Below are 16,866 nucleotides of genomic sequence, written 5' to 3'. Positions count from 1 at the left end.
ATTTTTTTGTATAAAAGCATATTATATTTTTCCAGTTCCTCTTTTTTGTATGCTTTTTTACTCCTTTTTACACCTCACTACTTGGCTATATGTTAAAACTGAAGTATGTGTGTGGTGGAAGGATTATATATAGGCATTTTGAGGTTTGGGAAACTTTGCCCCCTCCTGGTAGGAATGTATATCCCATACGTCACTAGCTCATGGACTCTTGCCACTATGAAAGAAATTAATTTATCAGGTAAGTTCTTACATAAATTATGTTTTTCTTTCTGAATCATGAAAGAAAAAGATTGGGTTTCATGTCCCTTTAAATTAGACCAGGACTGGGGAACTCAAGATATTGATTGTGTCATAATTCCTTTAAGATAAGAGCTATGTGAAGTCTCTAGAAGATGTAACTTTTCTGTATGACATTTGGATTCGGTTGAAGAAGTTTCTTTGCAGTTGAAGAAAAGCAGGAAGCTGAAATAATTTTAGCTTTCAAAGAACTCTGGAACTGTGAGGCGTGAAAAAAATTCTTGAGACTCCCATAGGAGGCAATGAGGAGTAACAGAAATGATATTAGAGATCTGAAATGGAGCAGAATTTGTAGTCTTGAAGCAGAATAGAATGAGTAGAATTTGTGTGCCTGTAAAAGGACATTACAGTCAAAATTTAAATGCACTTAAATTACTTCTTTGAATAGAAACATATTTGTAATATGCAGAGGCGTAACTAGAAACCACAGGGCCCAGGTGCAAGAATCCAAATAGGGTCCCCCCCCAAAAAAGTGACTTTTAATAAAAAATGTTTCAACGTTTAACACACAAAAAAACAAACAAAAAAAACATTTTTGTGTGTGCTGTATACACAAATATATTCAGCTGACAGGGCTGTATACACACACATATATAGCTGAATGTTCTGTATACACACACACACACATATATATATATATATATATATATATATATATATATAAAAACTGACCGGGTACACATCCCATGACCCTGCAACATGCTCAGCCCTGGGTGCCACTGGCACTCACAGGAAGCTGTGCTGTCCCCAGAGCCACAAGCAGTTAACCCCAGACAGGTCTGGGTGCAAGAACCATAGGGAAAATTACAAAACAAATTAATAGAACAAACAGAGAAAACCCAGCACTCACTTACAAGCTCTCAGCTAAGATTTAAAAGATTTAATCACCCTAGACATATACAAAACACGGAAGGGAACTGCACTCTCATACCGGACCGGGTACACATCCCATGACCCTGCAACATGCTCAGCCCTGGGTGCCACTGGCACTCACAGGAAGCTGTGCTGTCCCAAGAGCCACAAGCAGTTAACCCCAGACAGGTCTGGGTGCAAGAACCCTTCCGTGTTTTGTATATGTCTAGGGTGGTTACATATTCCTGTGCACCCTTCACTTGTTTTCAGCTTGTTTGGATTTGAAAGCTTGCATTGTGTGGCTGTTTTAGGGTCTCAGGTATTGGAAAGGGCCTTGACGTGGTACCTGAGCTTGTCCCATTTGACCAGATGCGGTGACTAACCTTTCCATTTTTGCTTTTAAATCTTAGCTGAGAGCTTGTAAGTGCTGGGTTTTCTCTGTGTGTTATATATATATATATATATATATATATATATATATATATATATATATATATATATATATATATATATATACATATATATATATATATATATATATATATATATACACAGAGAGAAGCACACTCACAGGAACGAACAACTGGCTCAATACTATTGTTAGCCTGTTCTATGGCGATCTACCACCTGGGTGCAGCTTCTTTTAGCCCAGTAATGCTTTTCACAGAGAAGAACTTTCCTGTAGTATATCAGTCTGATCCCACCTATTACAGTCAGTCCAGCGCCGAAATACCAGGCAATTCCTCTCTGAACAAGGAACACAGCAACCCCAGACGATCGTTTCAGCCTTCATTGGGCCTCGTCAGTGAGGTGTAGCCATATTCCTCTAAGCACACTGAGCAAGGAGTCCACGTCTGGTTTCCCCTTTTTCCCATAGGGAGACTAAATACACACAGAGAGAAGCACACTCACAGGAAAGTCTGGGGTTGCTGTGTTCCTTGTTCAGAGAGGAATTGCCTGGTATTTCGGCGCTGGACTGACCGTAATAGGCTGGATCAGACTGATATACTACAGGAAAGTTCTACTCTGTAAAAAGCATTGCTGAGCTAAAAGAAGTTGCACCCAGGTGGTAAATCGCCATAGAACAGGCTAACTATGGTATTGAGCTGGTTGTTCGTTCCTGTGAGTGCATTTCTCTCTGTGTGTATTTAGTCTCCCTATGGGAAAAAGGGGCAACCAGACATGGACTCCTTGCTCAGTGTGCTTAGAGGAATACTGCTACACCTCACTGACGAGGCCCAATGAAGGCCGAAACGATCGTCTGGGGTTGCTGTGTTCCTTGTTCAGAGAGGAATTGCCTGGTATTTCGGCGCTGGACTGACCGTAATAGGCGGGATCAGACTGATATACTACAGGAAAGTTCTACTCTATGAAAAGCATTGCTGAGCTAAAAGAAGTTGCACCCAGGTGGTAAATCGCCATAGAACAGGCTAACAATGGTATTGAGCTGGTTGTTCGTTCCTGTGAGTGCATTTCTCTGTGTGTGTGTATATGTGTATATATATATATATATGTATATGTATATATATATATATATATATATATATATATATATATATATATATATATATATATATATATATATATATATAGAGAGAGAGAGAGAGAGATGACTGTGCTGTAGACACACACACATATATATATATACGTATATATATATACTGTATATATATATATATGACTGTGCTGTATACACACACACACACATATATAAATAAATATATATATATATATATATATATATATATATATAGGCAGCCGTAGTCTGGTGTTTAAGACACTAAAGTTGTGATACCTAAGCATCTATATCCCCATAGATTGTTTACTTGCCAACCAAACAATAAACCTGTCAATATTAAAAGCCAAGAGTGTTTATATGTTCACACCTACTAAGGGTTAAATAAATTGTTGTGATAACTCTTAATAAAGTTATAATGAATACCCAATAATTTAACAAATTTTAAGTTGAGTATAACGTTAAATAAAGTTAATATTCTCTCTAGATAAAGGGCACCTACAACATTCCAGTACCACTTACAGTCACCCACCTAGCGCACTTCTGCTGCTGACACTACATAGCCACTTACAGTTACCCACCTGTCTGCTTCCCCTTCCTCTCTGTAGGTCCGGGCCAGTTTCAGGGCGAGCAACAGCATGAGGCAGCCAAGACACATGCCGACGGCTCCAGGCATACATTGGCACAGTGTGGGGCAGCTTCTTCTCTCGTCCTTGCCCAACTAGTCCTGTACAGCTCACCTCCTGTTGTTCGAGCAGTGCGGTCCCAGCATGCAGTATCAGTTCACAGGACTGGGCCGTTCTGTGCCTAGTTTGCCCGCTCAAATTTAGATGCTCCTCCAACCCCCGACGTGCTGACCCCTCGGCTTGCGCTGTCTCTTCTCTAAGCAGGAAGTGCTGGCGTGGAGGGGAGGGCCGGAAAGAGTACTTCTTTAGTGCAGGCAAAGTGCTCCACTGTAACGGCCTCCTAAAGTCTGCCTTTTTATGCGGATTTTTTTTTTCTAAAGGCGGCAGTCTGCAGTAAAGCGCACTACTTATTTATCAAAATAAAAGTCTAAAGTGCTAAATAGGTGACGCACATCAGTACAGACTATCGCCTTAAAAAAAAAATCCCCATAAAAAATTGCTTCTTCTCCAAAGGGCCCCCCCCTTAAGCGGAACCTCCCGGGCCCAGTCGCGACCGCTGCACCCCATCAGTTCTGTCCCTAGCAATATGCATGTATTGGCAAAAATGCTTCTTGTAAAAGTTATCACTGTTTTAGTGTTAGCATTTTTCTGTGCATTTGCATGTGACACATAGCTAGAAATTCTCAGTGCACCAGCATTTTAAATGCTGCAGCTGCTCAGAGCACCAGTAGGACTTATATAATATTAGCAATTAACAAATTGATTAATTACCAGATGTCACAAACACCTTAGGATCCCTGAGCAAGGGATGTGTTTAAAATGCTGGTGCATACTTAAATACACTTTTGAAACGGCTACAGCTTTTATTAGAAGCATTTTTGCTAATACATGTATATTACAAAAATGCTTCTATTCAAAACTGAAATGCATCCATTTGGATTTAAATTTTGGCTGCAATGTCTCTTTAAGTTACTGGGTCTTTTCTTTAAACCCTTTGGATGCCAGAAAAGGCTGCAACACATGCCACTAGCAGCCAAAGTATCAAGATGGCAAAAAGGGTGATAATAATGTTAAGTCCTCATAGAGCAATAATGCTTAGTTACTAGTGCAAAATTGTAATTTAAGTGTTTTCTCTTTTTTTTTTTTTTTTTTTGCAAACAGAGAGTGGGAAAATCTGTAAGTTAAATTTGATTATTCTATGTTTTTTTATTTTATTTTACAATTACAGTTTTATTGTAAGTTTTTATGAATTTCTTGTCTGATTTATGTGTCACTGAGTGAATCAGTCAGTGATCTGGGATTATATGTTAAGGGAGCACACTGAGTGGTCCCTTACCATATGAAGGCAGATGCCTTCAACCCCCAGCTGTGATCCTCACTGTCAAAGCTGACAGAGAGAACCGCTACATGCATCAGTGTTAGACGTAGGTATTATGTCAGCGCAGTATGCTAGGCACTGTACTGCATGACATAGTGCCTATGTCTAATAGGCTCAAGGAGCTAATTAGATCTTTTAGGTTTCCACATTATTTAACTTTTCTTGGTTTCAAAACTCATTTGCTTTATGTTTTTAACCATGAAACAAATTAACTAAAAATGTTTGAGGTCTAACATCTCTCAAAACTGTAGTGAGCAAATGGCACCCCAGGGACCACATACAGCTCTCAGCAACTTTCCTCTGGATCAAGAAACAAAAATCTATATTTTGTTCCTTCATGATTCAGATAGAGCATGCAATTTTAAGCAACTTTCTAATTTACTCCTATTATCAATTTTTCTTTGTTCTCTTGGGATCTTTATTTTAAAAAGCAGGAATGAAAGCTTAGTAAGCGGCCCATTTTTGGTTCAGTACTTGGGTAGCGCTTGCTGATTGGTGGCTAAATGTAGCCACCACTGGGAAGCGCTATCTAGGGTGCTGAACCAAAAATATGCCAGCTCCTAAGCTTTTATTTCTGCTTTTCCAAATAAAGATACAGAGAATAATGAAAAATTGATAATAGGAGTAAATTAGAAAGTTGCTTAAAATTACATGCTTATATCTGAATCATGAAATTAAACATTTGGGTTTAGTATCCCTTTAATATCCACATTTAAAGAGGCATTCACATATAAAAATAAAATGTTCTTTCTCTTACTTGGTGTATTCAGTCCACGGCTTCATCCTTACTTGTGGGATATTCTCAATCCCTACAGGAAGTGGCAAAGAGAGCACACAGCAAAGCTGTCCATATAGCTCCCCTCAGGCTCTGCCCCCCCAGTCATTCTCTTTGCCGCTCTAACAAGTAGCATCTCCACGGGAGGGTAAAGAGTATGTGGTGTTAGATTTGTAGTTTTTATTTCTTCAATCAAAAGTTTATTTTAAAATAGTGCCGGTTTGTACTATTTACTCTGAGGCAGAAAGTGATGAAGATTTCTGCTGAGAGGAAAAAGATTTTAGCATGTTGTAACTAAAATCCATGGCTGTTCCCACACAGGACTGTTGAGTACAGGAGAACTTCAGTTGGGGGGAACAGTTTGCAGGCTTATACTGCTTAAGGTATGTTCAGTCATTTTTTCTAACAAGACCTGGTAGTGCTAGAAGACTGACAGATATCCCATGAGGGAAGGTACAGTATAGAATGATGGCTTCAGTTAAGGGCTTTAATACTGGTAGACACTGTGATGGGCTAAATCGATTACTTTATTAAGGTAATCCTATATTTTTTAAGCGTTTTTAAACGTTGGAAACACTTTTTGGGGACTTTTTTTTACGCCTGGCATATTATAAAACAGCTAATCTGACTCAGAAAGGCCCAATAACTCTGGAGAAGGGAGGAGGGGGCCTCATTTTCGCGCCTCAATTGCGCAGTTGATTTGCAACACAGCTCCACGCAGCTTCATGTGCAGAGCCTTTAGAGTACAAGAGGACTTCAGGGAGGCTTAATTTACACCTGCAAATAACCCTAAAGGAAGGTAAAGCCACAGCAAAGACTGTGGCATAGTACTGTAGTGGGTTAAACCGGGTATTTACTTCATTTTGCTCCGGTTTGGGCATTAAGGGGTTAAACGATTTGAAAACTTGTGTACAATCATTTCAAGGCATTAGGATCATGTGGTGAAAATTTCATTAAGATCGGATGTTTTTTGATGATTTGGTAAAAAAGTGTGTGCCTTTTTAATATTTAAAGAGACAGCAACGTTTTTTCAAAAAGTATTTTTTTCAATATTCTAGTGTTGTCTGAGTCTGTCAAACATGTCTGAGCCTTCAGATAGACCTTGTTCTTTATGTTCAAAAGCCATGGCATTACCCCCATTGCATTTATGTTTAAAGTGTGCAAAAACATCTAAGCATTTTAAGGATCATCCAGTGACAATTAAAAATGCTGCCCAAGATGATTCCTTTACGGAGGGTAATGAGGATAGTCCTCCTTCCTCCCCCCATGTGTCTACACCAGTTATGCCCGCGCAAGTGATGCCTAGTACCTCTAGCGCATTGGCCCCTATTACTTTACAGTAATTAGCAGCAGTAATGGATAATTCCCTTGCAGCATTTTTATCCAAACTGCCTGTTTTTCCAAGAAAGCGCGATAGCTCAGTTTTAAATACAGATGATGAGCAATCTGAAGCTTTGGATAATTTATCTGTAGTACCCTCACAAAACTCAGAGGTAGCAGTGAGGGAAGGGCTGTCTGAGGGAGAAATTTCTGACACAGGAAAAGTTTCTCAGCAGGCAGATTCAGATTCCTTAGCGTTTAAATTTAAGCTGGAACACCTCCGCGTCCTGCTTAAGGAGGTTTTAGCTACGCTGGATGATTGTGACAACATGGTGGTCCCTGAAAAATTGTGTAAAATGGACATATATTTAGAGGTCCCTGTATACACTGAGGCATTTCCGATCCCAAAGAGGGTGGCGGATATTGTGACTAGGGAGTGGGAGAGACCAGGTGTACCCTTTGCTCCCCCACCTATCTTTAAGAAAATGTTCCCCATAAACGACCCTAGGCGGGACGCGTGGCAGACGGTCCCTAAGGTAGAGGGGGCTGTTTCAACACTGGTCAAGAGTACAACTATACCAATAGAGGACAGTTGTGCTTTCAAAGATCCTATGGATAAAAAATTGGAAGGATTGCTGAAGAAAATTTTTGTTCAGCAAGGTTTTCTGCTTCAACCAATTGCCTGCATTATTCCGGTAACTACTGCAGCGGCTTTTTGGTTCGAGGCCCTGGAGGAGTCGCTCCAGAGGGAGACTTCATATGATGAGGTCATGGATAGAATTCACGCTTTAAAGCTGGCTAATTCCTTTATCACTGATGCCGCTTTCCAATTGGCTAAACTAGCGGCAGAAAACTCAGGTTTTGCCATTGTGGCGCGACGAGCGCTTTGGCTCAAATCGTGGTCGGCGGATGTGTCGTCCAAAACAAAACTGTTAAATATTCCCTTCAAGGGGAAAACCATTTTCGGCCCAGAGCTGAAAGAAATCATTTCAGATATCACTGGAGGTAAGGGCCATGCCCTTCCACAAGATAGGCCGTTTAAGGCCAAAAACAAGGCTAATTTTCGCTCCTTTCGCAACTTCAGGAGCAGACCAGCTGCAACCTCTGCTGCCGCAAAGCAAGATAACACTTCCCAGCCCAAGGCAACCTGGAGACCCTTGCAGGGCTGGAATAAGGGTAAACAGGCCAAGAAGCCTGCTCCTGCTACCAAGACAGCATGAAGAGGTAGCCCCCGATCCGGGATCGGATCTGGTAGGGGGCAGACTTTCTCTCTTTGCTCAGGCTTGGGCAAGAGATGTTCCGGACCCCTGGGCATTAGAAATAGTTGCTCATGGGTATCTTCTAGAATTCAAGGACTCTCCCCCAAGGGGAAGGTTCCACATTTCTCGTTTGTCTTCAGACCAAACAAAGAAACAGGCGTTCTTACGCTGTGTAGAAGATCTACTAAAAATGGGAGTGATACACCCAGTTCCATTTGCAGAACAAGGACTGGGTTTTTACTCAAACCTGTTAGTAGTTCCCAAGAAGGAAGGAACTTTCAGGCCAATCCTGGATCTAAAAATTCTAAACAAATTCCTCAGAGTTCCGTCTTTCAAGATGGAAACCATTCGGACAATCTTGCTGATGATCCAGGAAGGTCAATATATGACTACCGTTGATCTAAAGTATGCGTACCTACATATACCTATCCACAAAGATCACCATCAGTTCCTAAGGTTCGCCTTTCTGGACAAACATTACCAGTTCGTGGCCCTTCCTTTCGGGTTGGCCACCGCTCCCAGAATTTTCACAAAAGTGCTAGGGTCCCTTCTGGCGGTACTAAGACCGCGGGGCATTGCAGTAGCACCTTACCTAGATGACATATTAATACAGACGTCGTCTTTTCACAGAGCCAAGGCTCATACGGACATCGTTCTGGCCTTTCTAAGGTCTCACGGGTGGAAAGTGAACGTAGAAAAGAGTTCTCTGTCCCCGCTCACAAGGGTTCCCTTTCTGGGAACATTAATAGACTCGGTAGAAATGAAAATCTTTCTGACAGAGGTCAGAAAGTTAAAACTGTTGAATACTTGCCGAGTTCTTCATTCCATTCCTCGGCCTTCCGTGGCTCAGTGCATGGAAGTAATTGGTTTAATGGTTGCGTAGTCCCTTTCGCCCGAATCCATCTCAGACCACTGCAACTGTGCATGCTCAAACAGTGGAATGGAGATTACGCAGATTTATCTCCTCAAATTCAAATGGACCTAAAAACCAGAGACTCTCTTCTCTGGTGTTTGTCCCAAGATCAGGGAATGAGTTTCCGCAGACCGAAGTGGATCATTGTCACGACCGATGCCAGTCTGCTAGGCTGGGGTGCGGTCTGGAACTCCCTGAAGGCTCAGGGACTATGGTCTCGGGAAGAATCTCTTCTCCCGATAAACATTTTGGAGCTGGGAGCGATTTTCAACACGCTCCAGGCATGGCCTCAACTAGCAGAGGCCAAATTCATCAGATTTCAGTCAGACAACATCACGACTGTAGCATACATCAATCATCAGGGGGGAACAAAGAGTTCCCTAGCAATGAAGGAAGTATCCAAGATTATCAAATGGGCGGAGGATCACATCTATCTGCAATTCACATCCCAGGGGTAGACAACTGGGAGGCGGATTTTCTAAGTCGTCAGACTTTCCATCTGGGGGAGTGGGAACTCCACCCGGAGGTTTTTGCTCAGCTGACCCAGCTTTGGGGCATTCCAGAGTTGGATCTGATGGCGTCCCGTCAGAACACCAAACTTCCCCTTTACGGATCCAGATCCAGAGATCCCAAGGTGGCATTGATAGATGCATTAATAGCGCCTTGGTCATTCAGTCTAGCTTATGTCTTTCCACCGTTTCCTCTTCTCCCTCGGCTAATAGCCAGAATCAAACAGGAGAAGGCTTCGGTAATTCTGATAGCGCCTGCGTGGCCACGCAGGACTTGGTATGCAGACCTAGTGGACATGTCATCGGTCCCACCATGGAAACTGCCATCGAGGCAGGATCTTCTAATCCAAGGTCTTTTCAAGCATCCAAATCTAGTTTCTCTGCAACTGACTGCTTGGAGATTGAACGCTTAATCCTAGCTAAGCGGGGTTTCTCTGAATCAGTTATAGATACTCTGATACAGGCCAGAAAGCCTGTCACCAGGAAAATTTACCATAAGATATGGCGGAAATATCTTTGTTGGTGTGAATCCAAGGGTTGCTCGTGGAGTAAAGTTAGGATTCCAAGGATATTGTCTTTCTCCAAGAAGGTTTGGAGAAAGCTCTGTCAGCTAGTTCCTTAAAAGGACAGATATCTGCTCTATCTATTCTGTTACACAGGCGTCTGGCAGTTGTACCAGACGTTCAGGCGTTTGCACAGGCCTTAGTTAGAATCAAGCTTGTCTACAGACCTGTGGCTCCTCCATGGAGTCTAAATTTAGTTCTTTCAGTTCTTCAAGGGGTTCCGTTTGAACCTTTACATTCCATAGATATCAAGTTATTATCTTGGAAAGTTTTGTTTTTAGTAGCTATCTCTTCTGCTCGAAGAGTTTCAGAATTATCTGCTTTACAGTGTGATTCACCCTATCTGGTGTTCCATGCAGATAATGTTGTTTTGCATACTAAACCTGGTTTCCTTCCGAAGGTGGTTTCTAATAAGAATATTAACCAGGAAATCATTGTTCCTTCTCTGTGCCCTAATCCAGTTTCTAAGACGGAACAACTGTTGCACAATCTTGATGTGGTTTGTGCTTTAAAGTTCTATTTAAAGGCAACAAAAGATTTCAGACAAACATCATCCTTGTTTGTTGTCTATTCCGGTAAGAGGAGAGGTCAGAAAGCGACTGCTACCTCTCTTTCATTCTGGCTGAATAGCATCATCCGATTGGCTTATGAGACTGCTGGTAAGCAGCCTCCTGAATGAATTACAGCTCATTCCACTAGAGCTGTGGCTTCCACATGGCCTTTCAAGAATGAGGCTTCTGTTGAACAGATTTGTAAGGCAGCCACTTGGTCTTCACTGCATACATTCGCCAAATTTTACAAATTCTATACTTTTGCTTCTTCGGAGGCTATTTTTGGGAGAAAGGTTTTGCAAGCAGTGGTGCCTTCCGTTTAGGTTACCTGACTTGTTCCCTCCCTTCATCCGTGTCCTATTGCTTTGGTATTGGTATCCCACAAGTAAGGATGAAGCTGCGGACTGAATACACCAAGTAAGAGAAAACAGAATTTATGCTTATCTGATAAATTGCTTTCTCTTACAGGTGTATTCAGTCCACGGCCCGCCCTGATATTTAAGTCAGGTTTAAATTTTATTTACAATAACTACAGTCACCACTGCACCCTATGGTTCTCCTTTTTCTCCTAACCGTCGGTCGAATGACTGGGGGGGCGGAGCCTGAGGGGAGCTATATGGACAGCTTTGCTGTGTGCTCTCTTTGCCACTTCCTGTAGGGATTGAGAATATCCCACAAGTAAGGATGAAGCCGTGGACTGAATACACCTGTAAGAGAAAGCAATTTATCAGGTAAGCATAAATTCTGTTTTCTTTACAGTGTTTTATTTTTAAACATATTCCCTTATTAAATGTAAACTTGTCTTGCTACAAATAAAATAGAATATTTTATTTTGACATTGAAATGCTCTTAATTTCTGCTTTGTTCATTTGTTCTTTTATTTTTTGTATTTGTATTCTAATTTTATTTATGTATTTGGGCGCATACTCACATAATTATTTGTACACTAGAAACCAGTCAAATGTAAGAAGAATGCACACTGCAGTGAAGCTGAACGAAGTTGTGCGAAATAGATCACAACACGCTCAATTGGTTTTACTAAACATGCCTGGCCCACCAAAGAACCGACATGGAGATGAAAACTGTATCCTTTTTCTATAGTTGGTATATACGGTTAATTTATTTCAGTTAATTAATCTTTTGCACATTTTTAAAAATAACCAAGAAGCTTAAAGGGATATGAAACCCAAATTGTTTCTTTAATGATTCAGATAGAGCATGCAAGTCAGCCCATTTTTGGTTCAGACCCTGGGTAGGGCTTTGCTTAAAATTACATGCTCTTTATGAATAATGAAAGAAAAAAAAATTCCATATTCTTTTAATTGGTAATTGTGTGTGGGCATGTGCGTGCATGCATGTGTCTGTGTATATTTCATTATCATTTAGTGCACAAATAGTTTCACATATTTATGATTGAGAACTTTAGTTATAATACCATGCAAAGAAAGAAAGAGACATGCTATTTCCTTTTTCTTTTTTTGTAGTACAATAAAGTTAAATACTAAAAATATTAACAGATGAGGTCTTCTATTATTATTTTTAAGTTAAATGTGTGTGCACATACTCCTTTTTTTTATTCTTCAAACCAATTGCAAGCCGAGCAAGCCACTCAAATCTTGCCTAATTTATCTGTCAACAGCACTTCCAATGAGGGTTTCTTGACACCAGCCCTCACCACCTGACTAATTTCCATATAACTGCATGAAATAGACACTACTATTAAGAAGAATATACACAGGTACTGATATAAAAATCCAGTATAAAACCTTTTAAAAACTTAATTTGAAGCTCCAAGTTTAGCACTGTTGTTGAGGTTAGGCTGGGACACTCACTGAAAGGGGTTGGCCCTTCCCTGCTTATGACAAGTCCCATTAGACAAACAGGAGCAAGCTTGAATCTGTAGACATAAGTATACATCTAAAATTTCGAGCTTGGTTAGAAATCAGAAAATGTTATTTAGAAATAAGCAAAACTATACATTGTTACAAAAACACTATATAAATGGATCATCTGCAAACACCGTTTATGCAAAGAAATAGCTAGTGTTTTTTCAATGTTTACATATTGTTCTGCTGCACCCTGGGCTGCTGAATACGTATGTCTGGAGTGCATTTTGTTCTGAATCTATATATATATATATATATAGTCAAAAGTAAATGTTTAAATTCTGTTTATAAACCTCCTGTGGTTATTCCAGAGGTTTTTACAGTTCCTGATGCTATTTCTGATATGATTTCTAAGGAATGGAATAGGCCTGGTACTACTTTTATTCCTTCTTCAAGGTTTAAAAAATCTTATACTTTGCCAGCAGTTAGATTGGAGTTTTGGGAAAAGATCCCCAAAGTTGATGGGGCTATTTTTACTCTTGCTAAACATACTACTATTCCTATGGAAGATAGTACTTCTTTTAAAGACCCTTTAGATAGGAAACTTGAATCTTATCTAAGGAAAGCTTATTTATATTCAGATTTTCTTCTCAGGCCTGCCATTTCTATGGCTGATGTTGCAGCTGCATCAACTTTTTGGTTGGAAAGCTTAGCGCAACAGGAAATGGATCCTGATTTGTCTAGCATTGTTCGCTTGCTTCAGCATGCTAATCATTTTATATGTAATGCCATTTTTGATATCATCAAAATTGATGTTAAATCTATGTCTTTAGCTATTTTAGCTAGAAGAGCTTTGTGGCTCAAATCCAGTAAAGGCTCAGGCTTTTCTGAAGTGTGTTTCAGACCTGGAGCTTTCAGGGGTAATCTTACCAGTTCCGTAACCTATGTTACACTAACACCTAACACTACCCTACAATTAACTAAATTAAAACAATTAAATAGGGGGGCGGAGTCGGCCGACGAAGAACATGGCCGCAGAATAAGATAGCTCCGGAGCTCTGAAACCGGGTGGCGGGTCCCCCGGGCAGTATCAAACACTAATTTACTGCCATTAGGAGGCATCATCTATCCGACCACCTTGGGAGCCTAACATGGGTGAAAAACCCCCACATCAACACAATTTTGTGAGAACGCCGACCCCGAGGCCTAAGCATCGCGCAGGAGCATGGTGACGCAGCTACAACACATACTAGGCAGCAGCGGTGAGAACAATTAGCAGCAAGCGGACCAAAGCAACCCACTCTGAATGTAACAGGGACCAGAAAGGAGCTGGACATCGATGCCGCTGATTACCTACACCTACAGCTGACCGCAAGTATACATTTAATGCACACGACAGGGGCTCACAAGGGACATTACAAGCAGAGACTGACCTAGCACTTAGGCCCCCCCTGAAACACGAGATATCAATCTACATAAGCCTCTACAAACTGCACTCCTGGCAGGCCCTCAATATTATTTCAGCCTAACATGGAAACCCCCGAGGGGGGATAATGCTAAAACCGGCCTCCATGCCAGAAAAGCCGCAGGGACAGTAACTATATTTATAAACAATCAGCCTGTCCTTATTTAAAACGGTCAAAGAATTCCTCCGGACGACACCTATACAAATTAGATGCAGCCCACACTCATCATTGGGTGACAGTGGAACATTTAACAGCAGCAAATACATAGAACATTCTGAGGTTACACAAACTTTTCCCTTCTCATAATCACGAGGGCGCGGAATCCGCAGCCGAGATACCTCTAAATAAAAGACCAACATGGCATCACGCAACAAGCATAAAGCTGAAAAGTCAAATAAACCAGCTATGTCTGCAAATACCAAGCTAAATGCTTTTTTCAAACCCCAAGAAGGGCTAACATCCTCAAACACAAACATGCTTACTGAAGACAGCGCAGATGGCTTGGAAGAAAACTCACAATGGGGCGACACTCAAAACACCCCACTCACAAAAGCTGACTTGGACAACCTTCCCACCAAGAAGGATCTTACCTTTTTCATGTCACAGGTTAACCAAGCGATTAAGGAAGGTTTAGCAGGGGTAAAGAAAGAAATTACTGCTTTAGGAAATAGAGTGATGTTGCTAGAAGAACAAGTAGAAGAAACGACTAAAACCTCAGATAACCTAGAAGAAGCTGTTCAACAACAGAATACAGCGATAGTACGGCTGCAGGAACAAATGGAGGACCTCGACAATCGAGGTAGACGACAGAACCTCAGAATCAGAGGTGTCCCGGAGCAGATACTTCAAGCACAAATAGCCTCATACCTACAAAACTTATTTAAATACTTGCTGGATCTGAATACAGGCGAAACTATTGTTCTGGACAGAGCACATAGGGCCTTGAGAGCACGGCCTTCCGCAACAGCTCCTCCAAGGGACATTGTCTTGTGCTGTCATAAATTTACAGACAAAGAGAGAATTTTGCAGGCAGCGAGAAAGAAATCACCGATCATTTTTGGGGAAGACAGTATACAGATATATGCAGACCTTAGCAGCCTCACATTGGCGAAACGAAAAGAAGCACGGTACCTAACTCTGCATTTAACCGACCTTGGCATCCCATATAGATGGGGCTTCCCTTTTTCCATCAAAGTCACAAAGGACGACAAGATCTATACATATAGGAGCCCTGAGGACATAGAGAGCTTCTGCAAGCAATTGGAAATATCGCAACCATCCCTTCCATCTTTAAAAGCCCCAGACCGGGGTAATAAAACTCAGACTAACCTCCCACAGAGGCCACAACGCCCAGAATGGACAACAGTCCCGAAAAAAAGGAGAAACACCCCCTCTGGCTCCTTGACTGGAGACGGAGAAGAAGAAGATATAACCTGAATTGCTGCATGACATATACAGAGTCTTTCTTCTTAGGTGACTCGAGGCCAAGTGCTGACTGCTAGCCTCATAGGCTTCACCAGATATGTTAGGTTTGATCAACAGTTAATATATTGAAATAGTTATTATAAACTGCCTTCGCTGTAATTGAATGATTTGAGGGGTTTATTTGAAAGAGTTGAAATGTTCCATTAGTTGAATTACCTCCAATTTCCCCATCCCGGTTCGGGGTCCCGCCCCGGAAACAGAGCTGGCCAAACTTGGTTCTTCATCCCCCTTTACTACTACTATTGTTACTTTGGCCAGCTGCTCTTCTCCCTCCCTTCTATTCCCTCCTCGCCCCTTCCCCCTTCCTCCCTTTCCTCCCCGACCCTTCCCTCCATCCACCTTCAGCTTCTCCCCCTTTCCCTCCACTTCCTTCTCTTGCTTCCCATAGTCCCCCGACTTCCAGTAGATATGGGTTTATACCCCTTATTTGCACTATTGAGATGTATCAAGATTTTGTTAAAAGATTTGTATTATTACAGTTATGTTAATTTTTCTTTTGTTTTTCCTCTCATGTCTGTCACTTCTGCTCCACTTAAAAGGGTAAAGTCACCTTATCCGACCTTCTTCCTTTCTGTCCTTTACTACAAGCCAGGTCATCCTGATGCAGCCGCTTTGACAACTACCACTGCTGAATACCTACATGGGGTAAGAGCTTTTACATATACTCGACACACTCACAAATGACTGACAACACATTGACGCTTATTTCACAAAATGTGAAGGGACTAAACTCTCCCACAAAACGCTCAATAGCACTGCGATGCTTTGCTAAACACAAAGACTCGATTATCTTTATTCAGGAAACCCACTTCAAAGAGCAGGCGGAACCTAGATTCCTCTCCAAGTCACATCCAGAGGTTTATTTTAACTCCCTACCAGGTAAAAAAGCAAATGGTGTGGGGATTCTGCTACACAAGAATATTCATTTTAAACTAACGAAAAAAGTAACAGATGATGAGGGTAGAATTCTGATACTAATAGGGACACTATTTAACAACCCGGTGACCTTAGCAAATGTATATGCTCCCAATAATCATAAGGCGAAATTCTTCAACCAACTTAGCAAACTAATAAACGATAATAAGAAGGGGACTTTAATCTTGGGTGGGGATTTGAATGTCACATTAGACCCCACGTTAGATTCCTCCTCTGGGAAGACACCCTCCTTAGCCCGACCCCCAAACGCGATTTATAATTGCCTGTCACAGCTAGGCCTGATAGATGTCTGGCGAATACAGCATAGTTCACAAAGAAACTACACGTTTTATTCTCACCCCTGGGCAGTCTACACGAGAATAGATTACCTCTTAATTGAGAGACACCACCTAGCTCTAGCCACAGAATCCGATATTCAGCCAACTGCCTGGTCAGATCACTCCCAGATAAGCATCAATCTGAAATGGCCCAATCATCCTATCACCCCCTTCATATGGAGATTAGACAGCTCGCTCCTCAACGATCCAGCAACCAAAGAGACCCTGACTAAGACATTACGGGAATATTTCCAAATAAATGCTACACCTGATATGA

At 41.4% G+C, this 16,866-nt stretch overlaps 1 protein-coding gene across 1 annotated transcript in view; it reads left to right on the top strand.

The window, feature by feature from the left end:
- Window positions 1–16,866, top strand: part of SLC12A7 (solute carrier family 12 member 7) — a 468,927-nt gene that overhangs the window by 435,319 nt on the left and 16,742 nt on the right. Inside the window, exon 23 of the mRNA XM_053714358.1 lies at window positions 11,510–11,643. Coding sequence (XP_053570333.1) covers window positions 11,510–11,643 — 134 coding nt within the window. The remainder of the gene's footprint in view (window positions 1–11,509; window positions 11,644–16,866) is intronic.

This window comes from Bombina bombina, chromosome 5 (genome assembly GCF_027579735.1).
Source record: "Bombina bombina isolate aBomBom1 chromosome 5, aBomBom1.pri, whole genome shotgun sequence".
Lineage (NCBI taxonomy): Eukaryota > Metazoa > Chordata > Amphibia > Anura > Bombinatoridae > Bombina > Bombina bombina.
This window is presented reverse-complemented; position numbering and strand designations above follow the sequence as displayed.